This window comes from Sturnus vulgaris, chromosome 1 (assembly GCF_052056855.1).
Source record: "Sturnus vulgaris isolate bStuVul1 chromosome 1, bStuVul1.hap1, whole genome shotgun sequence".
In the NCBI taxonomy this organism is placed as follows: Eukaryota; Metazoa; Chordata; class Aves; order Passeriformes; family Sturnidae; genus Sturnus; species Sturnus vulgaris.
In genome coordinates, this window is record NC_142243.1 from 110,111,129 (window position 1) to 110,137,833 (window position 26,705).

The 26,705-nt window shown below is 39.8% G+C and overlaps 2 protein-coding genes across 5 annotated transcripts in view; one reads left to right on the forward strand and one right to left on the reverse strand.

Annotated features, from left to right (window-relative positions):
• The window catches only part of SLC35D4 (solute carrier family 35 member D4), a 55,272-nt gene extending 43,941 nt beyond the window's left edge, over positions 1-11,331 (reverse strand). For 2 of the 4 annotated variants that reach the window (XM_088173991.1, XM_014871302.2), the window contains exons 1-4: positions 11,185-11,331; positions 7,678-7,724; positions 5,842-5,919; positions 1,463-1,544 (exon numbers count right to left, since the gene is read on the reverse strand). In XM_088173991.1, coding sequence (XP_088030117.1) covers positions 1,463-1,544; positions 5,842-5,919; positions 7,678-7,724; positions 11,185-11,256 — 279 coding nt within the window. In that variant the 5' untranslated portion in view covers positions 11,257-11,331. The remainder of the gene's footprint in view (positions 1-1,462; positions 1,545-5,841; positions 5,920-7,677; positions 7,725-11,184) is intronic. The other 2 variants (XM_088173997.1, XM_014871303.2) reach the window with 1 other exon arrangement.
• Positions 11,332-15,880: 4,549 nt separating this feature from the next.
• RIOK3 (RIO kinase 3) lies at positions 15,881-26,465 on the forward strand. The gene is made up of 13 exons (XM_014871301.2): positions 15,881-16,046; positions 16,818-16,939; positions 17,758-17,903; positions 18,032-18,136; positions 18,663-18,772; positions 19,463-19,606; positions 20,506-20,633; positions 21,532-21,717; positions 22,193-22,352; positions 23,348-23,428; positions 23,517-23,606; positions 23,911-24,018; positions 25,110-26,465. The coding sequence occupies exons 1-13, from the start codon at positions 15,981-15,983 to the stop codon at positions 25,209-25,211; spliced, it is 1,548 nt and encodes a 515-aa protein (XP_014726787.1). The 5' UTR covers positions 15,881-15,980; the 3' UTR covers positions 25,212-26,465.
• Positions 26,466-26,705: the final 240 nt, after the last annotated feature.

Here is a 26,705-nt window from a genome sequence, read left to right on the forward strand (position 1 = left end):
AAGCTTCTACGTAGGATTGAATTTAGCTTCAAAACAAGGCAGCACATAATAATTATGGCTTAAGACTGCTTGTCCTTTTGTCTTGCCTTGTAAAATCACCACAGAATTAGATCTCTAAATCTCCATTCATGTACAACAAAAGCCATTAAGAAATGTGAGATGCACCTTAAGAAAGGTTTGGGATACAAATCAAAAATCTTTACAGCCCTTCTGCCACTCCAGTGCAGCTCACTCATGAATGACCAGAGCAGGAACAGAGGAACAGGAGGTAAATACAATAACTTTCAGGATGACCAGGAAGTAAGAAGAAATAACAGAGAGGATGTGATTCTTAGCTCCTCCACCACCCGGGTAAGCAAGCAGAAAAGATGTTGCTGCAAAGGCTTTATTGGTGTTTCCAGACAGGGCTTTCCTTAGGGGACTTTGCTTACCTTACACCAAAGAAGCCCAATGGAACTTCCTTTGACAAGGAAGCAGAGGAAGTAAATGCAATCACACTGAGACAGAACGGATCTGGGAGCATGGGGCTTCTGAGCACATGCCTGTGCTTTCCCAACATTATTTCTGCCCAAGATAAGATCCCCAGCCTTGCTTACGAGAACAGAGATCCTGTTCTTTTCTGCTCTATCTCTCTACTGGGATTTTCAAGGGATCACTACAATCAGAATTTGATTTTAAAAGTCCCTTTTGATCCTCCTTAGGGCTGAGGACGTGACAGGAGCAAGCTGGCTCTGGGGTTACATTAAGATGCCTTGACAGAATCCAGAAGGGAACTAATGCAGGATTTGAGCTTGCAGACCGCACAACAGCAGCCAAACATTGTTACTTTTAAAAAATAAATTCTACTAATTTATTTTACTTTTTTTAAGGAAGACTATATAATTTAAGCATAAAGCATTCAAGTTCCATGGAAGTAGATTTGACATTCTATAAACGTTTGGTAAATTACTTTAAAGCAAATGGATCATAAAATGGAGTAATCTAACCCTTCACATAATCTCTTTCCAACATTCTATTTATTTTTCCAAATCCTGCAAAGAATCAAAACCTTCTCATTGAAATGGTCTTCATCAGTTTCCTGGAAGGATTTCCCACAGATCCCACAACCCCTTTCCTATTTTTGCGACGTTACAGCTACTGATTTTTTCAGCTTCTTCCCTACCTGTACAATTCAGATCACTGAGGATCTGTTCAGCAAAACACTGAGCACTCTGTATAGATGCTGAGTGCTTCAGACTGTCACAGAGATGCTTTTTGATACTTAGTAGGATTGGACTGTAGCATTAGCTTCATTAACAATGGATCTATTATTTAAATCTCTCTTCCCTCCTTCTCCTTCTGATGCCTGGAAAGGCATCACTTGAGCCCAGGAACAGCATTAAAACACCATGTATGAAGGGAATTGTCTTTGTTTACAAAGTAGAAGTAATAAAGAACTGATTTCTACTGGTTCATTTCTTACCAATCTAGAAAGTGCCCTGGAGCCAGCATAAATAATGCCCACAAAAAGCACTGATGCAGGAAGCCATGACAGGATTTCAGACCTGTGAAAACAATTAAAACCCCATTATTTCACCACATTCTGCTTACATAAAGAAAGCAACAGTTGCTTGCAAGGAATGTAATAATATGTATATATGTATATTAGTTTCAAGCATGCATATTAAAGTCAGTATCTGATTGCTCAGTATTCCTCCCAAGTCAGAAATTATTCTTTTTGTCTAATCCAAGAGAAGAACTAACTGCAGATAGATCTTTTTGTTTTACTCTCTCCCTGGCTTCTCTCCCTCCAAAATCATGCTTTTTTTCGGTTTTTTCTCCTCTCTTAGAAATTACTCCCATTGGTTTTAAAGGAGAGACATTTCAACTGATTTCTTTGATGTTCTGTGAAAGGAACAAAACCTTACAAATGAAGGCATAAAATGGCTCACTTGCACAAACAGCACAAATTTTCACTATGTACAAATACACTTGGCCACCCACACATTCATTTCTCAGCCAGATTCACAAAGAGATTCTTCCTAAAGATCAGATTGTCTCTGTAGGAGCCTATCTCTTGAGATTTCCTAATGATATTCCTTTGACTAAGCCAAACTCCTAGAGGCAGTTTGACAACTAATGGAGGAATGAAGTCATCAGATTGATCTGATTAATTTTTTTAGCCACAGTTACTGCAGTAGGGTCAGGTTTCAGTTCTGAGAAGTGGCTTCAGAACTGCACTCTTCCTATTTTTGATCTTGTTACTTAAGGGAAAAAAGGGATCAGGTAGGTGGTAAATTTCAGAGAGAATAATGTAAGATTTTTGGCAAGGAAAGAAAGGAGTAGCTGTGAGGTAAAGGCCTGAATCAAGGGCTTCTCAGTACTGAAGACAAGGCTGCCCCATTCACTCTTCCCAAGCTTTGAATTAAAGTGGAGAAAATGTTAGTGGGCAGTGCTGGTTCTCAAAACAAAACCAAACTGCTTCTAGATCCTTAGCTTGCATTACACTTCCAATTAACATGTAAGACTTGAGTGCAATTATAGATACTGGTACACCACCACACTTCATGGAACACAAGAAAACAGACCACTAAACAATGAAATCAGAATAGTATGAATGAAGATAAAACATGCACAAAGATTCATGTAATCACAGACAAGGGAAAAACCATAAATATCACATTTCCTTTGTAATATATATATACAATTTTCCAAGATAATCGAAAACCCAGGGTCATAAAAATAATCTTTAGATCCCTTCACTGGCATAAATATTTGCTCTGAGTTTTCTTGACTAGTTACCATAAATTTTCATAAAAACATTGTTTCTTTTGAGGTTATTGACTTCAACTGGAATTTCATCAAGACCAAGATTCAATTCTGTCATACCTCATTACCAATGAATTCACATCAGATACCAACAAAAATACCCCCACACTATTGGAACAGCAACAAATTGAAGAAAGGGGAAGGGAAGAAAAGAAAATGGGTCTGGGAAGATAAAAGGAACACACGACGAAAACCAAATTTTAATTTAGAACATAAAAATATCACTCTTTCATGTTCCCCACGACTAAATTGTAGGAATCCCAAATATGTCTTCATCTCCAATGCAACTCTGCGAAGTGCAATGGAAAAGGACTTCAGATGCTTTTTCCATGATGTAAGGGTAGAATTTAATGCTGCCAAGTGGGAATTTCAGGACTGAAAAAAAATGCACGGATGTTTGATACAACGTGTCAGCATCAACAATCTGTCTTGTATGTAATCCAATTAGCAGCTTCTCATGTTGGCAATACAGTGATCTACATGCAAAATAGGGAAAGAACTGATGAGTTTGTGGTTGTTGTAGGGCTAGATCTGAATCCCACAATAGGCAGTGGGTAGGTTCCCCCAAACAGCACTTAAAGAAAGGCTCTGAGTTGCTGCTTAGCTGTGGATGAAATGCAGCACTACAAGAAATGCCAATCAGAACATATCAGACTTAAGTGCCTGCAAGGGTTAGGCAGAAGCTGGGCAGCAGACTGGAAGTATTATGCAGATGCTGCATGCTCCTCTGTGCTCCAAAGAGCCCTTGTTTTGGATAAAAGCTTTGCAGATAGTCAACATTTGCTGTTTAGAAGCAATGATGGAGGGTCCTTTACAGCATGTCCTGGGAGGAAGCAGACGAAAAGCAGGTTATCCACAAAACTTGAGTGAGATTACTCTAAATAATATGTTTTTATTTGGTCTTTATAGTGTGATTAGTATTCTGGACTTTAGACAAAGGGCAAGGATCTCTATGTAATAACTTAATTCTGCTGAGACACTTTGGGATAACCTGAACCGGCTCAGAAGGAATATGAGATCAGTCTATGTGACAGAAAAATCGAGACTTTGTGGACATAAACAAACAAATGGATGGCAATTTATTATTTGAAGCATGATGAGACTGTAGACTGGCTATGATATTCCTAAGTATCCTGCACATAGACAAAATCCTCCCCTCAAACCAACCGACAGATTCAGAGACAAATGTTTTGTAAGAGGGGATGGAAATGTCCGTATCCCAGTGATAGCATTAAAATCACCTTTGCATTATATTTGTTTGTTTGCTGGTGGGTTTTTTGGTTAGTAGTGCTTTGGAGGTTTAGAGGGTTTCCATGTTTGTGTTTTCAGGCTGTTTTTTTTTTTGTTTTGGCTTTGATTTGGCTGTTTGTTATTTTTTATATAGGAGATAAATGTTACAAATCCATCTCTGCAAAGCATTAAAGCATGTGTCTAATCTTTGTGAAGAAAGGCAGGTTTAAACTCAGGCTTAAATAGCTGGATAAATTATAGCCAAAGCATGTAAATTAATTCTGCTTGTTCCATTCAGTCTATTCTAGAACAGGTATTCTGTATTAACTGTGCTAATGAAGAGGTTTCTCAAGAGGAATTTCAACCCCTTTCCCTACAGTGTGCTGACATCTAGTGGCCTCAAGTCTCCAGGGTCAAAACATGAACTAATTTTTCATCCAAGCCTTTCTTAGATAAAAACAACCTCTTCAGCATCAGCGAGTGGTTCTTGTCCTCTATTTTCTTTAATGTATTCCCAGGTTTTGAAAAGACAAAAGTATCATTTCTAAGCTGGGGAAAAAGTATTCAACTTCTTTAATTTAATTATTTGAAGCAGAAGTCATCATTAGTGAAGAAACCTGAACTATAAAAGGACATTACTGATGGCTGTATTCTTCTAGACTGTTTTGTGAAGAAAAATCCGCATAAAATATATAAATTTGATAATTATATATATATATATATCAGTAACTGCCAGTAAAACAAGGTTTAGACTGTAATCCTTTCTCTGCCAAAGTCACTGGCTTTTACAATATCCTGAGTTTATTGCAGCTATAAATAAGGAAACTGAATCCTGTTTTCATTTATGACCTCACGTGGTGATGTAATCACTTCTGTGGACATGAAAATAGAACACAGCCTGGTTTTTCTGACACACTCACAGGTTTTCTTTCCAAGTGAGGAGATTCAATTTCTCAAGGCAACTGTTTGAATCTCAAACAGAAAGTTCATCAGTTGTCACTTGCTAACGCAGAATCACTGAGAAAAAGTTACATTATGGTGTAATGACATGGTAGTAATTTAGTCTAAACTCTCGCAGCTTCAAGTCACATTACTCAGGTCATTGCCCAGGAAGGTTTTTATTATCTTCTGAGATGAAGATCCAATGATTGCTTGGGCATGCATCTTCTAAATGGTACCATTTTGCACAATAAAAAAGATGCTGTATTCCACGCTGCAGGATCCACCTGAGCAGAGTACAGCATGACAACTGCTCTGAATTGTGATGTCACACTCAGTTCAAGGAGATGAACTTTGTCTACAAAGCACGATTTAATTTGAAGTCTCATGGTTTACATCAGTTAGGATAGGTGAGTGGTCCCCATTTATGAGACACAGCTCTCAGGAAAAGGCAGGTCACATCTGTAGACTTCACAGCCCTGAGGGTTTTGCAGCAGGTTGCGTCAATGCTCTTAACTGGTATTACCAAGGCTTTTTTTACAATACTAAGAAACAACCCAGGGAGGAGATACAGACAGGTGTTTGGATAAGACATCCTTATTGTTTTCACTAAGGGGTTTTTGTTTGTCTTACCAAGGTTAAATTGAAACCACTTTAGGTTAGCAGTCAGTTTAAGTGTGTGTCATCGAACATCCATTTAACTAAAATGTGAGTTCTCTTCTACATCTGTGAAGGAGAACACCCACACCCCATAGATATCAAACTCTATTTTAGCCAGTTAATAACATCCATGACCAACTTAACTGTGTTGTAATCTAGCTATGGAAAATAAACATTTGGCAGATACCAAAAAAACTACAGTACCTTGAACATAAGTTTATCTCCACCCAGCCCAGCTTCCAGGAGATGTGAAGCAGAAGTCCACCCACCAATGTTTGCCACCTGAAAGAGAACGACACTAGGAAATAATATGTGAGGCCTAGGGAATAGGTGCAGATAACTTAGAATAAGTAGGAAGTAATGCACATTGATTTCTTTTACACTTTAAAATAAGTTATCAGAATAAGTTATCAGCTTTCTCCTTCCTTAAGCTAGTGGTTTTCAAAGAGGTGTTCCATGTTTCTTGGGTGAAAATCCTTGAATGTCTAGCACGGTTCAGACAGAGATATTGTATTACAATGTTAAATGACATTAGCATCCATAACAGGTATAGAAGTGGGCTTATTTATTATTTCCGTTCATTGCAATGCATTTAAGAAATTATTTAAACTTCTTCTCACACATACACAAATGAACAAATATTCACTCTATGCCATACTAGTGCAGTTGGACGCTGTCAGAGAAGAGTGGGCTCATTTTCTGCATGGATGCAGTAAATATTCAATGCCACTATCACAGCTCTCTTCACTTTTTTTTGGATGAAGAGCATATAAGAGCTTAAAAGCCAGGTTTCCCTGACATTTGCTGCAGGTGAAGAATTTTGAATTCTTTATGGCGAAGAATTTCCTCTTGTCTCAGGTTTTAAGAGCCAGAAGTTTGTGACAGTTTCAGATGCTTAGGACCATGCAGTAGAGTCTTAGATTATACAGGAAACAAAACAAGGATGATGAACAGTAACAGCATGAACTGAGAATTACATTCTTTTCCTCTTTGCTCGTGTGTCATAGGTCCAAATGAAAGTGCATCTGAGCCATTTACAAAATTTCAAGGAAAGGTCACTTTTAAAAGCCAGAACTTATGGAAAAATACTAAAATGCTGAAATGCATTTCCAAATAATAGAAGAAGGAAATAAATGTGGTAACACAAATTCCATAAGGCAGTTGATTGCCATTGAAGTATACTTTTCTGTTGATCTAGCACATCTATTTTACACAAATTACTCAAAACCTTCTCCCCATATGATAAAAGCTTTGTGCAAGGGAACAGTCTCTGTGCGTGTGCCAAAACTGAAGAAAGCGTTCACTGCATATCTAATTGAGCTGAATATATTCAAAATAAGTGGAAATTTCCAAGACAATTTTTCCTATCGTTGATTGCAGTCCTGGGACTGCAAATCAGGCAAAATATAAGCCATGCTAAGCAGCAGAAAAAGAAGTAAAGACATCCAGTGTTTGCGGATTTTAACATAATCTCAAAAACCGGGGAACACTTGGCTCTAAGAGATCAGATTTTCACTAAACGTCTCATCAACAGCATTGATGGTATGTATACATGATGGTATATGGACATTTGTTAAAATATTAAATTTCTCATTAAATTCATTAAGATATGATAGTGACTTGTGACGCAGAATTACAATCAAGGCTAAGGATGAAAAAAGCAACATAGTGTTTGTGAATGCCCAAAGATGGGTTTAAGGTAGGTTTTCTCTAGTACAGCAAAAGAGTGCACCATAACTACACATTTTCCTCTCTTCCAGAGAAGAGAGGTTGTACTGTAATTGCTACTTTTTTATGCTGAAGATTAGGACTTTAAGGAAAATGAGAAATTATGGACTCTATAAATCTCAATTACATTACCTCCATGACGTTCAAAAATTAACCAAGACACATTAATGAATGTGTCTTTATTAAGGCTTCATGAAACATATTCTCTAGACAGCAAAATCCAGTACGGACAAGAGGTAGTAAAGTTGGCTTCAGTATGGAACAGCAAGATGTTAAAGTCATTTTTCAAACAATTCTTAAAACCATACTTACCCTTGAAAAAGGGTAGGGTAGGTAAATTGCAGGACAGACAGGACATACTGGAAAACAAATAGCAAATTAATGGACATAAAACACCTACAGTTTATAATATCAACAAACAATCACAAGCAACAAAACATACACAAAAAGTTTTCATTCTGTTTTATTTTGGTAGGAAGGACAAAAAAATGTTTAGCAATTTCGCTTGTTGTGGCGTATTTCCTCTCTCTTCCCTCATTGGGCTGTACTATGATCTCTGAAAGGCTTGATAGGCCTCAGTCTTGATGAACAGCATCTGGGCTAAGTTCCACTTGAACTTATCAGAAACACTGTCTGCTCTCAAGAACTTAATCCTGTCCAACAAGCTCCTCCTTTTTAACAAACAGCCTTGGAGACTAATTTTTCTCACCTGTATAATAACCCAAGTAGAACAACATTTTTGTTATTGAACTTTCAAATAAATTTACCAACCTGCATTGAGGCCAGGAAGGAAAATTCCTTAATCTAAACCCAACTCTCATGTGATCCTCTAAACAACAGTTCTGATTGAGACCCTTTGAGCTCTCCTGGACCACAGCAGGATGCAACCACTAACCTCCCTCTGAGTGGGCACCTCTCAGAGCCGGCAAACTGCCAAGTTTGGTACACTTGGAAACCTCTGAAGGATAATGATGGATCATGGGCTGATACCATCCACTCCTTGAGACTCAACCCTTTTCCCATGAAGAAGATGCAAGGGCACCCGAAGTGAGCACTTCACCGAATTTGAGGGGAATTTTTCCGGGGTATACCTTGTACATGTTCCTTTAGGTCTGTGTGTGAATGTGGATATGCTGTAGCCAATTCATTATGACACATTGCTCTCTTGATTCTTAAGCACATTAGGTTTGTAAGTAAGGTAGGCCTTGAGTCACTGTCATGCCTATATTAAATTCTATATGAATCTTTTGTTAAACTATTTAAATTAAGCTTTTGATTAAGAGCTACTATGTTTAAGTGCTGTAAAACCTTTAGACTAAACCATTGATCAAATCTGGGATTAAGTTTGGCAGCAGGTCCACTATGAATGCTATGACTCGGTGAGAGTGTCTTATTCCCTTTTATCCTTACCCTTTCCTGTTCTTATTTCCATGTAGATAATTTTAGGTTTATTGATTTTTAGATTGATTGATTTTAGTCTGATTTTTCTCTGTCTGCTTTAACCATCTAATAATGATGTTGTAGATGTAATGATGTAGTAATGTACTAATGATATAATATAGTATTGATGGTAGTAGAGTGAACCTTGCCAACAAACTTTATAGTGATTTCACTTTAATATTAAATCTGCTTTTGCCCATCCCTTTGCTGGTGATTCCCTGAGTGAGCTAAAACACTCATTCACAATGCTTCCCATGCCAAAACTGCTGGATGCTGCCTCAGGCACTGTGGAAGGTAAGAGACACTAAAGTACATGAGGAATGGAGTGGACACACTGAACAAGGGAGAAGGCTGTCATCTGAATTGCACTTTCACTTTCTGAACACAGTCCATACATCACACTGAATGGAAAAGGATTAACAGGAACAAAATGCCGTAAGCACCAGTCAATTAAAATCATATCGTACCAAAGAGGCAAATTTTTGGCAGGACCAAGAGCATTAATCTTAATATAATTGTCTCCTTATGATGAATGTATCTTATAGACTTAACATTCTGCTTACACATTCTTTTGTGTAAAATATTAAGCAGCCCATAAAGCCCATCAGAGATGTAATACCTGGGGGTAAAAAGCAAAATCTGTGTCATTGCTTTAGTCTGCTTTGTCTGGGCCTGCATGCATGGATACTAGTGTCTCTTCACACTAAATACGTATATATGCAAATGTAAGCGATAAATACATGTCTTCCAGGTCCAACAATTTCCCATAATGAAGTATACGAATACAACTTCTGCAAAGGAGAAGAATGATTGAAGCTTTCTCAGACAAAATAAAGCTTCCTTCCAGGAGCCAGCAGAAGACGTCAAGGGCAAAAGGAGAAGCTGAAAGCTTTCAGCAGAGAGAAGAGGGTGTTGAGCATCCTGCAAGGTCCAGTTGTCAGGTTTATGGGGTGTCCCTAAAAAGCTGGCATCAGTATGCAGAGACAAGGTGTGTTGATTCACAACAGGTCCTTTCACACATACACCTGTCACTTGCATTTTAAATCAGGACAATCTACCTACACCTCTGCAGCCTTGCTTGCATTTGCACACCACCTGTAACAACTGAAAGGTCTATATTGTGGTTATTTTTTACTTTATTACACTAAAACCTACATTGAGGTTTGAAAATGGAGGGCCAATGTTAATGTCCCTATGACTTCTCCTCATGCACAGATAAGCTAAACAAATACCCTTCCCAATCCATGATGCAACCTGGCAGCTCTTTTAGTCCCTTTCTGTTTAACTAATTACTGCTCCCAGCAGTCTGTCAAATCAAGTGTATTATCTCTCCCTACAACTTTGCTTCATGTCTGGACTTCAGTCTACTTCTGGGCATCCTTCATGGCAAATATATCTTGGAACAGAAACTACTGGCCTATGCCCAGAAAATATTTTATTGTCACCTCAGAAATGCTGCTTTTCTCTAATCCTCCCTCAGAATATTCATACCCTGATTGTTTCACCAGTACTTTTTTCTTTCAGAAATCTGCACCAGAAATACAGACACGCCCCCTGACAAGTAGGATAGCACAAAGTAGTTACTCTATGTTCGACTCCCGGAGTGAAAAAACTACTTTCAAACTACGCTTAAATGATACAATTTTATTCACAATGTGGCCATCTTCAGCCTACTTCTGCTTAGACACTTCAGCAATACTTATAAGATATTGTTACACAGTGGAAAAAAAAATTCTTGTCCTTAATTCTTCAGGTAATTAAGCTGTCAAAGAAACAAAGTTGCCATGGAATATTGTTTCACTACTAAGATAATAATTTGAATTTTTAACTTTTTTCCCTTGGATAGTTGATGTCATTGCCCCAGTTAACAGATTTTCTTTTGGGAATGAGTGCAGTTGCCAGACACCCAATGAAATGTATACAGCATCAGCGATACTTTCAGCGCAGCATAACTTCTGGGTCTATAACACTTCATTCATTGGAATGACAAGATGTCAACATCCTTGCTCTCTTAAACATGACAATAAGGGAACTTATCTGTCGTGGAAAGGTAAAGATGTCACACACTGAGCAAAAGGAAACCGGCACCCTACCCGCAGTTTCGAGAGCACACTGGGATGGGCGGCAGGCTGGTGTGCCACGGACTTTTCACTCGTGGGGTATTCCCGTCCGGGAAGGGCAGGTCCTCTGGCTCTCCCTGAGCAGGGCAGTGAAAGCAGAGGCCACCGTCCGTCCTCTTTCCCTTTCTCCTGCTCCTGGATCCCTGCACTTCCCTCGCCCCCCGCTCCTGCAGCTGCGGACCGGCAGCCAGCGCCCCCGCACCTCCCTGCGCCCCGCCCGGCCCGTCCGAGCCCGGGGCGGCCCCGCTCCCGCGCTCACCTTGTTGGTGAAGCTGGAGGCCAGGTAGAAGAGGCAGAAGGCGAGGCCGCCCGCCGGCCTCTTCAGATACATGGGTGGGCGCGGAGCGCGGCGCGGCGGGCGGCGGCCATCGGCCCGCCAGGGACACGTCGGCTCCGCCGGCGCCGCCTCTGCGGGGCCGCTGCTGCCGCCCCGCGGCCGTGCCGGGCCCGGAGCGGCCCAACAGTGACCGGCAGGGCGCGGAGGACATTGTTCGTCCCCTCTCCTGTGCCCTGGAGAGACCCCGCCCGGAGTGCTGCGTCCAGCTCCGACGCGCTCGGCACGGGAAAGACCTGTTGAAGCGAGTCCAGAGGAGGGACGCAAAGATCATCGGAGGGCTGGGAGAGATCGGGATGTTCAGCCCGGAGAACAGAACGCTCAGGAGAGACTTTACACCAGCCTTTTAGTACCTAAAGGGGACCTGCAAGAGAGCTGCGAAGGGACTTTTTACACGGGCATGTAGTGGTAGGGGGAATAGCTTTAAACTATTAAAACTATTAAAACTATTTAGACCAGATTTAAGGAAGGTATTTTTTATGGTGCGGGTGGTGAGATGCTGGAACAGGTAGTGGATACACCATCCCTAGAAGTGTTCAAGGACAGGCTGGAAGGGGCTCAGAGCAAGCTGATCTAGTTGAAGATGTTGGGCAGGATGCTCTGCTCTGGAATGTGGTCAAGCAGCTTGGACAATGCCCTGTTTACAAGGCTACCAGTCCAGGACATCAAGGACATCAAACTGGTTTTGGTGTTATGATAACACCAGTCTGACAGATCAACCGCAAATTAACATCCTGACAGTGAGGTAAAGATTCGTCAAACAAGCTGCTAAGCTGACCTGGAGATACATGACTGGCAGTCAGTCACTTTACTCTATAAAAGTCTAGTCCATTTTCATATGGTTAGGTTCTTCTAACATATCCCTTTTTGGAGTGTATGTGAAGATTCTTCCTTTGGGTGGGGACACCTCTCAAAGTTAGTCCTTAAGGCTAAGTGAGTGAAAGAGATTTTGCCCATGGTCATTGGTATGGGTGAGTAACATCAATCTCTGCTTCAATAACTATTTCTTTTTGCTAGTTTTAACTGAATTGCTTTAATATAGTTGCTTTGATAGAGTGCACTGTACCACCCTATCCTAGTAGTTTTATTTTCTATAGTGTGTATTCTGATTAAGATCTCTTTGTCTAATAATTTGTCATCATGAATCATTCATTTTATATTAATAGATCTGGTTTGCCATTGTTTATCCTACAGGACAAAGTTGTACAAATGTTCAAACACGCCTTTATAATTTCTTAAACCACTGACAGTCTCAGGCTAAGACTGGATCCAGTTGCACCTTGGCTCCTCTCTCAGATGGAATTTAGAAAGCAAGGGGTTCCTTTCACCTCATGGCTAATGGAAGGGCTTCTCTAAAAAACTTTGTCTGAAGCTCCCACTCCCACCCATGACAAGAAGCCCCTGCTTATTGCAGAGGTCTGGACTAGATGGCTAACTTTAAAGGCCTATTCCAATCAACTATTCTATCATCCTGTGATTCACTGGTGAAATGTGAACTATAAATATCCTAGGCAGGTGAGAAGCAGTGAAAGACACACCCTGTTAGGTCATGGTTACTGGGTGATCTTTTATTATGGCCTAGGTAAGCCTTGTTTTTCCCAGTCTTGGCATTAGCAAGGCCCTATCTTTGCAGTCCTTACCTTGACTTTGCTCAGGTTAACACAAAGTACAGGGCCCTCTCTGTACACGTACACTCTCTTTCTAGAGGACAGAGCAAAGTAGCATAAATAAGGAACCTTATTTATGAGCATGGCTTAAATTAGGGAGGGAGGGAGGCACTAAGTGGTCAAATCCTGGCCATAAAATGAGCCTGTCTAACCTGCTATGTTTAGCCTCAAAAGACAAGGTCAACAGAGTGCAACAGCTGAACAGCTGACCTGCACCAAGACAAATTCAAGTATTTTGGTGCATCAGACGTGATCCTATCTGGTTTGCAAGGTGGTGGCCCAACACAGACATCGATTTTCAGTGCTGAAATGTTTGGTCCATGCAGGCTCACAGAGATCACTGATGAACCACCATAATGGATGTATTAGAGATGGCAGGGTAAGCGATACAGCATTTCCACTTTGCAGAGCACCTGTTTATATACAAATGTCAAATGTGTATTTGGCAAACAAATTTGTGCCACAAATTCAGCCTGTAAAGCTTTAAAATGAGTAAGTAAAGTTTACAGATATCTACAAAGACTAACATAAACATGCAGTAGGAGTACTTTTGACTTTTTATTACAGGGCGGTATCATTTTCATGCAAAACATTACAGTGATATCTCTGAGCTTTCTGCAGTATTTGTTAGTACAAGTGGGAGACTTGGGAAAAGATTACATATTTTCTTACAGCCAAATACACAGGCAGGTTTGAATTCTTGTAGACCACTTAAAGTGAGGGATTAAGAATGAAAATGAAAATTTCTGCTAATGTTGTTTATCAGGACTGACTTGAATTACATACAAAGTAATCACTATGTAGCTTTAGAATTATTTTGATAATATGAAGGGAAGTTTCTGCTCTATCTAGATTTTTAACTATTTTTATTGGGAGGTATGAATGTGTTGCAAATGATTTTGTCTACACATCATTTCATAAAACATTTCTTCTTAAAACAACTCAGTTCAAAGCTTGAACCATTCATATAAGAGGTCATGGGATCAAGGCCTAATCAGGAAATATTTAAGAGACTAAAATAGAAGACGTATTTTTGAAAATTAAAAACGTAATAAGAAGACACAGGAATATTTAGTCACTGTTCATGTCTTTCTGAATCAAAACTATCAAAACCTGTTTTCTTAATCAGTACTTGTACAGCTGTGCAAGAATAATGATTTTTCCCAGGGCAGCAGGACATTGATATTCTTTGCTTATTCTTATGCTTTGATATTCTGCTCATATATAAAACCTAATTTCAGACAAGATAGAAGAGAGGGTGGCAGTAATCTTCACACCCCAAAAAGCAGCTGCAAAGGGAAAGGAATAATCTTTTCACCAGGGATAAGTGCAGAAAGGGTAAGAAACATGCTGGTACTGCATCACCAGACAAAGCTGCTCTTGCCAGTATTTGGCAGTGCTGTGGTAACCATTGAACCTGATGGTCTTAAAGGTCTTTTACAACCTAAAGGATTCTATAATCCTATAGCGCCTTTGTGGCACAAGCCTGTGTCATGCCTGCAGGTTGTGTGCTACAACCCAGGTCCCTACCCTCTTCCAAATGGTTTGTCATTTAGTTGGCAACTAAATTACTGGAGTAATGAACTCTGGAGCAGTGTCTTAGGAGATTGTAATGTGTTACGTCATTGCAGGTTACTAAGGATAAATAAAGAAGAACTTTGGCCAACGAAGCTGATTGTAGCATGGCTGAGAATTGACATGAATGGCCTTTACGGGGCCTGCCTGGCAGTACGGGCTTTGCCAGATGTCAAACAGGAACCAAGCAGGCTGAGGGATGCCACAGAGGCTACAGAATCCCTTACCACTTCTGCCCTTGCAGCCACCCAGCTTTCCTAGGCAGGTATTCAGATTATCAACAGCCTGACATGCACTTGCCTGACTGCAAACAGACACCTTCAACAGCTGGTGATGAGCCAGGCCAGAGGAGATTTCTCGGTATTGCTTCCTTCCTTTAAGGAAACTTGCCCAAGTAGACCTAAAGTGTCGTAGCAAAACACTATGCTGTTGCTGTTGTCCTGAATATAAGGCATTTTAGTCACAATACTATTTTCCAGATAAGCATCACATATAAAATTGAGATGTAAAAGGCAGCAGGTCACATGCAAAGTATTTAAATGTGTATCTACAGTGACTTACAGGATTGGGATCAAATTAATTTGTTTGCTTAAGGTTTGGTTAATTTGTTGTATTTTTTTCCTATTCCCTCAGTTACTTCCTGAAATAAAAACAAATGCCAACGATTTCAGTCCACAGAATCAATTAGGTAGGAAAAGACCTCTGAGACTGAATCCAATCTACGACCAAATACCAAGTCGACTAGACCATGGCATTGAGTGCCACATCCAGTCTCCTTAAATACCTCCAGGAATGGTAACTCCACATCTCCCGGGGCAGTCTATTCCAGTGTCCAATCACCCTTTCTCTGAAAAAGCTCTTCCTAATGTCCAACCTAAACCTCCCCTAGCGCAGCTTAAGGCCATGTCCTCTGGTCCTCTGGCTTGTAGCCTGGGAGCAGAGGCCGACCCCCAGCTGGTTACAGCCTCCCTTCAGGTGGTTCTAGAGCGATAAGGCCACTCCTGAGCCGCCTTTTCTCCAGGCTAAACATTCCCAGCCCCCTCAGCCGCTCCTCATCACACCTGTGCTCCAGACCCATTTCATCCATTTGTTTTACCGCTGGCATACTGTTCGGTTTGCTGGGGGTTTTTTTCCCCTCCCACAGTTCCCTTGGCTACTTCCCGAGATAAAAACAAACGTCAGCTATTTAATCTCTCCCTTTGGCGTTACCGCCAGCCCGGCGCTGTCCCTCAGCGCCCAGGTATGGCCGGCCTGGCTGGGGTTCGGCGGAAGGCTCCGCCCGGTGAGGCCGCGGCCGCCCCGGTGACATCACCGGAAAGGCGGGTCACCCCCGGCCAATGGGCCGCCTGACGGCCGCGGAGAACGGGGGAGGACCCGGAAGGTTTCGCAGTTGGAGCGTTGCTGCCCCGCCGAGAGACCCCGCTGCTGCTGCTGCTGCTGCTGCTGCTGCCGCCGCCGCCGCCCGCCCCTGCGTGCCCGATGGACTCGGTGGGAGTCGCCGCCGCCGCGCCCGACGCCAGGCCGGGCCCCGCCTGGCAGAGCAAGGTGAGCGCTGTGCCGGAACCGCGGGGCCGCGGCCGCCTCTGTCCGGGCTCCGCGGAGCTGAAGGAGCAGGAGGAGAAGGAGCGAGGCCGTGCGGAGGGCGCTGCGAGGTGCTGCCAGCACCACCAGGGTCACGGCCACTCGGCAGAACGACCTGAGCTTGGTTTGCTGCTACCGGCAATTATCGCCATGGTGGCGAGAGCTGTTGTGACAGCTTGGTGACTGAGTCGCTTCCCTCCGAGGGAGTTGGAGCTGAGTGAGCTCGGTTATCCCGGCGGCAGGCAGCGAGTCCCAGCTCGCTTGGATTCGCCGCTCCCCAGCCCGGCCGCCCCGAGCGGGGTGTGCGTGTCCCTCTGCGGTTTTGAGGGCATGGTTTACTGACATGGTGGCTGACCTTTCAGGGCTCTAGAAGCGGGGGAGGAAGCTGTGCGTAAGCCATTACTGTTGGTTTACTTAAAGAGAAGTTCTACGTAGGCTGTGTGTCTGTTTGTATGCAAACCTCCTGGGGAGGCTTTACCCCTGTCTCCAGAGGGTACCGACACTGACAAACTCACTTTTTTTCCCTCATTAGTAAGTGGCTCTCCACAATTTTTCAACCCCAGTTCTCCCTATTGAGTTTATGAAACTACTCTTTGAGTGGTTCCCCAAGTATCTATGGAAGAACCCTTACAAGATTACGTGAGCTTATTTTGACTCCTGCGATAGCTAATTATGCTGATTATTGTGTTGCCACTGCACAAGTCTTGCTGACTTGAATAAAATGTTTATTTACAGTGTCCGTGGGGAGCCCCTAGCACAACATCAATATCATGTTCTCTTGCTGATGTAATGAGTGAACAGCTGGCAAAAGAATTGCAGCTGGAAGAAGAAAATGCTACTTTTCCTGAAGTGGTTGCGTAAGTTTAAGTCCTGGATTAGTGATCTCCATAGTTGTGATGCCATCTTCTCTCTCTTGTGCATTTTCTTACCATGAGCTCAGTGCATAGCAATATAGTAAATGATTTGCCTGTTGCCCCTAACTCCACTTCTTCAGATCTTCTTCAGTAAAGATTACTTCCCCAGCTAAAAGTCTTCCTTAGATTTTTCTTCTGTTGCTCTTCCTTCCTTATTAGTGTTTTCTTTGCATTTTCTGGGGGTTTTAACACAGTCTGTAAGCTATATTTAGAGAAATGTCAGAAATGTTTTTTTTTTTTCTACCCTGTTAGGAACTCTTGTCAACAGTGTACAATGTTATTTTGAGACCTATCAGGTATATCGCCTGTATCCTCCCACTACTTGAAAGCTGTAAACAAAGGCCTAGAGCTTACTAGTTCTAAAATTGTACAGATTTTGACTATCTTTCCTGTGAAGCAGAACAAAGCAACACTATTTGGGATGTTTCAAACATAAGTATACAGATGCATACAACTGTATGGCTTCTTTTTTTTTCCTGAAGGACATCTTAAAAATAGAGATTGATGCTTCTTGCAGAATGATAAACAAGCAAAAGTTTAAGTAAAATTTGCGCTGTAAATGAGTGGCAAAGAGAAATGAAGTCATGATCTATTAATATTTAGTGTTGGCTTGGAGAGGAGGCAGACAGCTGAGATCCATTCGTTTCTGTGCAGCTCTGCATGAAGTCTGCTGTATAGAGTGGGAAAGTGGTATAAAGCAGTGTTTCTGCTTAGATTGCTGTGCTTAATTTTTAAAAAATTCCTGTTTTCATCTTATGTAGTGCTGCTGAAGGACCATTCATTACAGGAGAAAATATTGACACTTCAAGTGATCTAATGCTAGCTCAGATGCTGCAGATGGAATTTGACAGGGAATATGATGCGCAGCTTCGGCGTGAAGAGAAGAAGATCAATGGAGATAGCAAAGGTACCTTCATCAGAAGGAATATTTTTGCTTTGGAGCTACTCTTGGTGCTTAGCTTAAATTAGCAGAGCTGTGAGGAAGTAGCAAATCCCTGATAATCACAGACATGCTTATTTGATTTGTTTCTCCAGTCTCCATATCCTTTGAAAATTATCGGAAGGTGCATCCCTATGACAGTGACAGCTCAGAGGATGAGGTTGATTGGCAGGATACCCGTCATGATCCATACAGAGCAGGTATGTGACAGCTTTAAACAATACAATTTCTTTAGCCAATAGACCTGAGAATATGACAGAGTTAAATTATGTCTTGTTTTAATATAAGGAGAGACACCAGCTACATTTAAAATCAGGTCACCTCAGTGTCAGCAGGAAGGTTGGGTTTTGTCTGCCAGTATATGGGCTTCAGTGGCTGAATCTGGCAAAATAACCAGTGTACAAGGGAAGTATTGTGGGATGTGCTTATCTGTCATCTACGTTTGGATGATATGGTTACATATCATCTGCACATCTTATTGAATACTCCTGTTGTAGCATGCCAGAAATGTGTCTGATACCCCAGAGAAGATAGAGAAGTAAGTTGTAACGTAGCCAAAGAAGCTGTCATGCTTAGGATAAGAGAAGACTGTATTAAGATTGTACAATTGAAATAGTCTATTCTGTTTTATAAATAAAATTATGTTCTTTTGTGGATATTGTGGGACTTGTATGAGGTTTGTTTGTTTAGATGTAAAGTATAGTTTATTTTTCTCACTGCTGACAGATAAACCTACTACTACACCAAGAAGGGGTTTCATAGGAAAAGGAAAAGACATTACTACGAAACACGATGAAGTGGTATGTGGAAGAAAAAACACTGCTCGCATGGAAAATGTAAGTGAAAACTTAGGGAAACTTATTTTGTGTGTAAAACCGGAATGCTGCAATTCAGCCAAAGAACTAATGCTTGTCCACCAGTGCTGCTGGGTAGGGTGCTGACTTTTATTTTTTTCCCTGTTGGACGAAAGCAATGCAGTCTTTGCTTTATTGGTTATTCACATTGGCAGTTTGAGTTTTGTGGGTTTACTGTTTAATAATAGTTTGTTATTGAGCAATCCAAGAATTTGCACAGAACTGTTTTGGCAAACAAGCAAATAAAACACGAAAGCTATTTTTGAAAAGCATAGATGTTGTGTAATCTCTCTTCTAATTAATTTTGTCTGATAAGCCAAGTAGCTTATTTTCAGTCAGTTGTTTGACTTACAGCTTTTCAGTCTGTTTATCTGTAGTACATACCTTTTGTTTTCTTTAAGGTAACTGGTGCAACTTCTGTAAATAAGGAAATGCTGCAAGTGCTATTTTTGCAGGATGTTAGGTAATCTCATATCAATTTGGGCAGAACTTTGAGTTCTGAGTTTAAAGCAGTGTGTTTTTTAACAAAGCAACAGCCTTGCACAAAGTGGGTTTCACATAAGTCCAATTCTATCCTGAGTTTTTCCAAATCAAAATGAGAAATTTCTGTTTGTGCCAACTTTTGGCATCTGCTAGTAACAATGCTTAAATTCCTATTATTTCTGCTTGTAGTTTGCACCTGAATTCCAAGTTGGGGATGGAATTGGGATGGACTTAAAGCTGTCAAATCAAGTCTTCAATGCCCTAAAACAGCATGCATACTCTGAGGAACGTCGAAGTGCAAGGCTCCACGAGAAGAAGGAGCATTCCACTGCTGTAAGTTTTTAATGAAGTCTCTCTATGTGCTCCTTATCTTGTGTAATAGCTAAACACTGCTGGGTAAATTCTTGCAACATTCCATTTTTAGCAAAACAGCTAAGCAACATTATGTTAACATTGCTGAAGGAAATTATATCAGCCAGCTCCTGCTAGAAAAAGGCTTTCTTTGAGCTGCATTACTCAAACCATGAGAGCCATGTCGAAGTAAGAGCAAGCAGCTACTGCTTTTTTTCTCTTTGTCTTTCTAAACTTGTCTCTTAATCAGCTAGGATTAATAAACTGCCTGGAAGTTATTTATAGAAACATCCAGAGAACTAATCCTCTGCAGTTGAACCATATGGCTCCAAATATGTGTCTTCATAACAAGTTTCAGAAAGATGAGGTGACCTACTGACCTAATAATCTAGGAATTTACTTGATAGACTGTATGGGTGAGTTTAGAGTAGGGCCTTTGGTAATTCCTGATGTGGACTTTTTCAAATTTGTGTATTTTGCTTTGCTTTATTGTTACTTATATCAAAGAAATATAATACTTGGGATATTGTGATTCATGATCTGTAAAAGCTTCCTGAAAACACTGTAGAAAGTGCTGTTGAACCACAGTGTATATTGTGTAAATTAGTAAAATGCTCTATTTGCTCCATAGCTGATGGGAAACTAAGAGTATTAAATAATTAAATCAGTCCTGGAGCAGATCTCCTTTGCTTCAGATGTTTATTTTGGTTTGGCTTTTTTTTCTCCCCTCGGTCAGTTGAGAGAAATTTTAATACATTTTTCTTTCCACTTAGTTGAATTCTTGTGGTATATAAATATTCTAAACTCATGGTAAAGCAAAGAACTGCTTTATTGAATTGAGTATTCATGTCTTGCATATTCATTCTATTCCTCTCTTGTAGGAGAAAGCAGTGGATCCTAAAACACGTTTACTTCTGTACAAGATGGTCAATTCTGGGATGCTGGAGACCATCACAGGCTGCATCAGCACAGGAAAAGAATCTGTTGTTTTTCATGCCTATGGAGGAAAGTGAGTATATTTTTTATTACTGATGGTAGCTTTAAGTACAAGAGATGATTTTAAAAGTAGAAAACATAAAAATAATTAAACATCTGCACCTTTTTTATTTGTGGGACTTAAAGGCTGTATTTGTGTATATGCAGATAATAATAAAATCTGAAAACCAAATGATACCAACCATAAAGTAAAGAAATCCTCACTTTCCTTCTTGAAGGCTATTAATGAATGGGGACAAATCCACCATGCCTTTCTGTGGAACAATATGTACTCCTTTTATAAAGAAGAAATCTTGAGATTTTTGAGAAACTCTTTCCACTGACCTGCCCCAGACCACAGAACTGTCATGAGGCTCTTGGGCTACCTGAAGGTTGTCTTTCCATAGAGATTGCTCTGTTGTCAGCTCCATATTTGCAGCTCAGTGGAGGTGCTGTTTGTAACTTTTAGGTTATCTTGAGAATAGTGTTGGGATGATGCTCACTTCTTGAATCCTTCATGCTATACTGGAAGGATTAGAGTGCATTATGGCGACTGCATTGTGTTTAACTGACTTTAAACCAGTGATGTTTGAGAGAGAACTAATAAAACTCAAATACAGATAATGTATTTAGAGATATCAAGAGAGAAAGTTGGAGCTGGGGAGAAAAGATGTGCCTTAAAAAATCAGGAGAGGTAACATATTTGATAAGCAACTTATCATCAAAATGCCAAAACCCAAACATTCATATGTAAGTTTAATCATATAATTGTTATAAGCGTAAATTGGCTTCTAAATGTGATAGAAAATTAGATCCTCTCTTATATTAAAAATTGCTGTATGTTGCAATGTATAAAAACCCAAAACCATGCATTTGCTTGTAAATATGTGAATAGTTAACTTTGTTATATATTTGTCTTTTTCCATGAGCAGTACAACTGAAGATAAAGTTATTCCTCCAGAATGTGCCATCAAAGTGTTTAAAACAACTCTTAATGAATTCAAGAACCGTGACAAATACATTAAGGATGACTACAGATTTAAAGACCGCTTCAGTAAATTGAATCCACGAAAAATTATTCGTATGTGGGCTGAGAAAGAAATGCATAACTTAACAAGGTAAAGAAAGACAAAAGAAGTATAGTTGCCAAATGCCTGTCAGTTTCCTATTCTGTTTGAGGAAGATACTCTATGTCTGGGTATTTGACTTTTAGGCCAAAATAATATACAACCTGGCACAGATTGAAGATGCTGACATCTTATTAAACTGTTTTTTTTCAGAGGCTTATTCAGTGATTTTGCAGCAGAATTTACAGGCTCATTAAGTTAATAGGTTCTAGTTGTAAAAGTGATTAGTATTCAGTGAGCAGTTTTAGATTCACTTACAACTTCAGAATCTGAATTTTCCTGTGTAAAATACTGTGCAATATATATAATTATTCAGTTTTCAGTTCTCTCAAAGACTTTGTTTACTCTGGATCAAGTTTCTCACACAGCTCTCCGATTGCAAATGAGATAGAGGGAACTAGAACTTTGGGGACTTTGAAGCTTTTATTCTGTTTTTCTTAATCAGTATCTATTTTCTAATCCACAGAATGCAAAATGCAGGAATTCCTTGCCCTCAAGTGGTTATCCTTAAGAAACACGTCTTGGTTATGTCTTTCATTGGCCAGGATCAAGTCCCAGCTCCTAAACTAAAGGATGTAACACTTAGTAGTGAAGATATGAAAAAGGCCTACTATCAGGTTCTTAATGTAAGATGATGCTGATTTCTCCTCCAATTCTGGGTTGTATTTTCTTTTGAGGGAATACCTGTAAGGACAAATGAGCACTTATTCACTTTTCAGGATGCTTACATAATCTTCAAGATACGAAGTCCAAAGTCTTATTTTGCTGCTGTTTAACGTGTGACTTAGTGCATAATTTCTTATTGATTCTGAAAAAAATAGAATTAAATTTAATCTTAGTCTGAGTGGAAAACATACTGGAATTTGATGACAAACAGATGCTTAGCAGCAGAGGAATTGTGAGTAAGTAGTCCTCCTTTTATAGGAGCAGTATGTGGTTTAGAAAATGCACTCTGAAGTCTTTCTGGGCTTACCAGACACTTAATTTACAATGCTTAAACACTCTTCAGTGAATCGCCTGCCCCCTTTTCAGCAAACCTAGAAACTGGAGAATAATTAGAATGTTGCATGGTGGATGCTTTAATTGCCTGTTATCTGCTTGGTTCAAAAACTGTCCACATTATAGATATTAAAAAAACCCAACTAGGCAACCAGCCCCATAACTTGGTGATAGGAGTGGTCTAGGTCTCAAATGAATGAGACCAGTAAGTAACACAGCTGTGTTTTGAGTGAATTTGTATACTGGTTAGGATTCAGTCTCCACAACTGTGAGGCTTCCTTCCTGTGTGATAGAAGTGAAAATGATATGTATTTAGAGAACACGCTTATCTGTCTCCTGCACTTGGACTGCTTGGCAGAGCTGACTTAAGTTTACCAGAGTAGCTCTTCTGACTTTGCCAAAACTAAGCTCAGTGATAAAAGCTTAGTTTGCTGACAGTTTGCCAAAACTGCAATTCCCTGGATGGAAGTGTATTGAAGACTTGGGAAAAAATTATGTAAATTATGTGGGTGATTAGGGAAAGGTGGGCTTGTTTTGACTTTTTTTTTTTTTTTAAATAGTCATGCTAGCAGTATCTATTTGGTGTATAGCATACTTCCTTCATTAATTTGGTTCCTTGCAGATGATGCAGCAGTTGTATAGGGAGTGCAACCTGGTCCATGCAGATCTGAGTGAATATAACATGCTTTGGCATGATGGGAAGGTGAGTTTGTTCTTAATTTGGGAAGAAAAGGTTTCATCTCTTGTGAAATATTAATACAAAGTGAATTGCTATTTGTTTGTGACTACAGGTCTGGCTTATTGATGTCAGTCAGTCTGTGGAGCCAACCCATCCTCATGGACTTGAGTTTTTGTTCAGGGACTGTAGGAATGTTTCACAGGTAGGACCTCCTTGTCTGACAATCTTTTGCTATGCTGCATGTTTTCTAAGATGCAAGATACCTTAGATAAATAGAAGATTACTCTTGCACATTTTCCATGCTGATAGTGTCCTTCTCTGAAAGTGAAAACAATGTGGAAAAGTAAAATTATACCACTAGAACTTAAAACTTCTTTCAGTTATGTTTATCTGTGGGCCAACCAAAAAAAAGGTAATCTTGGGTAAATGTAGTAACTGGGGAAAGTCAAAGGAATATACTGTTGTCTGTAGAAAAGTGTTTAATGTGTGCTCTTTATGTTGACTAGTTCTTCCAGAAAGGAGGCGTGGCAGAAGCACTTAATGAGCGTGAACTCTTCAACGCTGTCTCAGGTTTAAATATTACAGCTGACAATGAAGTAGACTTCCAAGCAGAGGTATAGCTTTCTCTAACAATTTTTATTTTGTTAGCTATGGCAGCTACTATAATACCTTAACTTTCCACATTTAGTTTGTGTGATTGGTGTGAGTAAAATTTCAGCAGCCATTCTGCATCTCTTTTTAAAACCTTGAGTATTTCAACCTAGTACAGGTACTGTACTTTACAGAAACTCAGATTGACAGACCTCTCTACCTCCTTTCCTATCCCCCTGCTCCCAAGCAGAAAAGACTTCATGTTGAATATAGTTGCTTCATTTCAGCATTACGGCAAATCTAGTGATCTCTTTTAATTTAAAAGCTGTTGTCTTGCCTTACATACATTAAAGGTTGTACAGCAAAAGGAAAATTGGGTTAAAAATAATAATTATTCTACCACTTATTTTTCAAGATTTAGATATTAATTTATTTGAATTTAAAGTTTAGGCATTTTTAATTTTGAAGTTTAAAATCATGCTAATGTAAATATGTACTTAGGAATCTTTGGCCACTGTTGGCTTTTCATTTTCAACCTTTGGCTGTAACTCCTCAGTGCCTGTGTCCTGATAACAGATTTAAAAAAAGACAAGTTGTCAAACATTCCACATTTTCTAATTAAAGTAAGGGCAATGTGGCAATTCTGCTCTCCCTAATTACTAATGACATTGCAGGTTTGTGCTAGTCCAGCATGGAGTAGGTGGGAGCTGGAAATTAGGTGACTCCTGGGGCAGATGGTCAAAGTAAGAAAGAAGATAAAGGGAGCACAGTGTCACAGTTCCATGATCTCTGTGTCATTGGAGAAGAGCACACTTCTGTACTTTGAGGAATACAGCTGAAGCCTTAAGAAATCATCCAGTCCTCCCTGCAACTGGTGCATTTTAGTTACGTAGCTTCAAACTGTAAAGGAGTGCATTTTAGTAACTTGTTGAGAATAGATGTTTCAAGGTGTACCTGGCTGTATTCGAGCTGTTACATGTGACTGAATCTTTGAAATAGCAAAATTTTACATACCTGCTCTGACTTCAAAAGCTGCTTTTTAATGCTGTTTGGAAGTGTTCTGCTGCTGGCATGGTTTTATGATTTCAGCACGGTTTTATTTTTGTCTCTCTAGATTGAAGCTTTGGAGAAGATGAATGAAGATCACGTGCAGAATCATGGAAAGAAACTGTCCACGTTTTCCAGTGATGGAGACCCACCTATATATGATGAATAGCACTGAGTTTATAGCTGCTGACGAGACAAAACACAGATTTACTGCTTCTGACTATGTTGGTGCAGTGATAAATGTCAACTGCCAATGTCAAGAGAGTGGTTGGCTGGGAATACCAAAATGGAAAACACAGCAAGCATATGGTGATGCCTCAGTGGTTTGCTTTTTTTTTTAACTTGTCCCACACATCAGGCTGGCACTGTGAGAATGGACTGTCACTACCACTTTGAACAAACTGCCCAGTTACATTAGACTATTGTAGCTCAGATGGTCATATTTTGCATGATTCAGAGCTTACATGTCTTTTAGTCTAAAAAAAAATTTAAAATCATCTATATTGTCAAAAGTATTTAGTGGAAAAGCACATTAGAAAAGTCCCTCTTTTTTCCCTAATGCAACTTGAAAACCTAATTAAACATTGTGTATGGACACAATGTCTTTCATCCATCTCCACCAAGGGCAAAATGAAAAGGCAAACTGTGCACTGCAATCATATGAAAATGTTCATTTAGCAAAGTAATATATTATAAATGCAAAAATCTGGAGTTTTTCATTTGAAGTACAGGGAATGTAGCTCTAATTATCTCTGTAAGTGCTGTTGGGTATTACATGGGAAACAGATTTGAATCCAACCAGCAGAGGACTTCCTTGGTGACATGCCAGGAAATCCTGAGTCAACAATGTATAATAAAGAGTCAGTTCAGGTAGCTTCACTCTTAATACACAAATTGTTCCAAGAACTTGGTGCAAACCAAAAATAAAACTCTTAAGAATTCTGTCTCTACTTAGAATATCAGTTGGGAGCTTCAAATGTTCTTGCCCTAAAGATAATCATAGAGAAATCTGAGTATTCTTTTTGCAAAAAAAAAAAAAGCTTTGTTTAGAAATAATGATGACTCATACTGGTTTCCACAGTCTATTTATTCTTAATGTCAGTCTTTTTTTTTTTTTTTTTTTTTTTTTTTTTTTTTTTTTTTTTTTTTTTTTTTTTCCCCTCCAGCAACTTATAAAAAGCTACTGATATTTCTCTCCAAAAAAAGCACATTTAAAGTTGAAATGATGTGGTGGGATAGTTTGGAATTAAGGAATTCTAATCAACTTATTTTTAACTGATTTCTGGTTTCTAGTTTCTGATGCTGCTCTTTATCAAGCGGAATATAGTGATGCTACATGTGACCTTCTCACAGTGTGCTGTGAAAGTGACTTTTTAATCTCCTTTTATTGGAAAACTGGTGGTGAAGTAAAATTTTAAGATCATGTGGTGGTATTCTTGCATGGTTCTTTGCATCACGGAGGCCTTCATTGATCTTTGGTGCTTCACTGGAGCAGTCTTAGGGTGGGACTACACTAATTCCTTACAACAATATAAAAATGACTGTTTGGGTGGGTGTTACATGAACAGTAAACAACCTTGGTTTTGCCAGTTTCATCCAAACAGTTTCATTCCTAGAAAAAGGAAGGAACCTCTTTCTTTTTCTAAATCAAGCAAGTGTCTTT

Coding starts and splice junctions, on each gene's coding strand:
- RIOK3 (XM_014871301.2), top strand. CDS start 15,981: ATGGACTCGGTGGGAGTCGCCGCCGCCGCGCCCGACGCCAGGCCGGGC. Junction 20,634..21,531: donor TTTCATGCCTATGGAGGAAA/GTGAGTATATTT, acceptor TTCCATGAGCAG/TACAACTGAAGATAAAGTTA. Junction 23,429..23,516: donor TGCTTTGGCATGATGGGAAG/GTGAGTTTGTTC, acceptor TTGTGACTACAG/GTCTGGCTTATTGATGTCAG.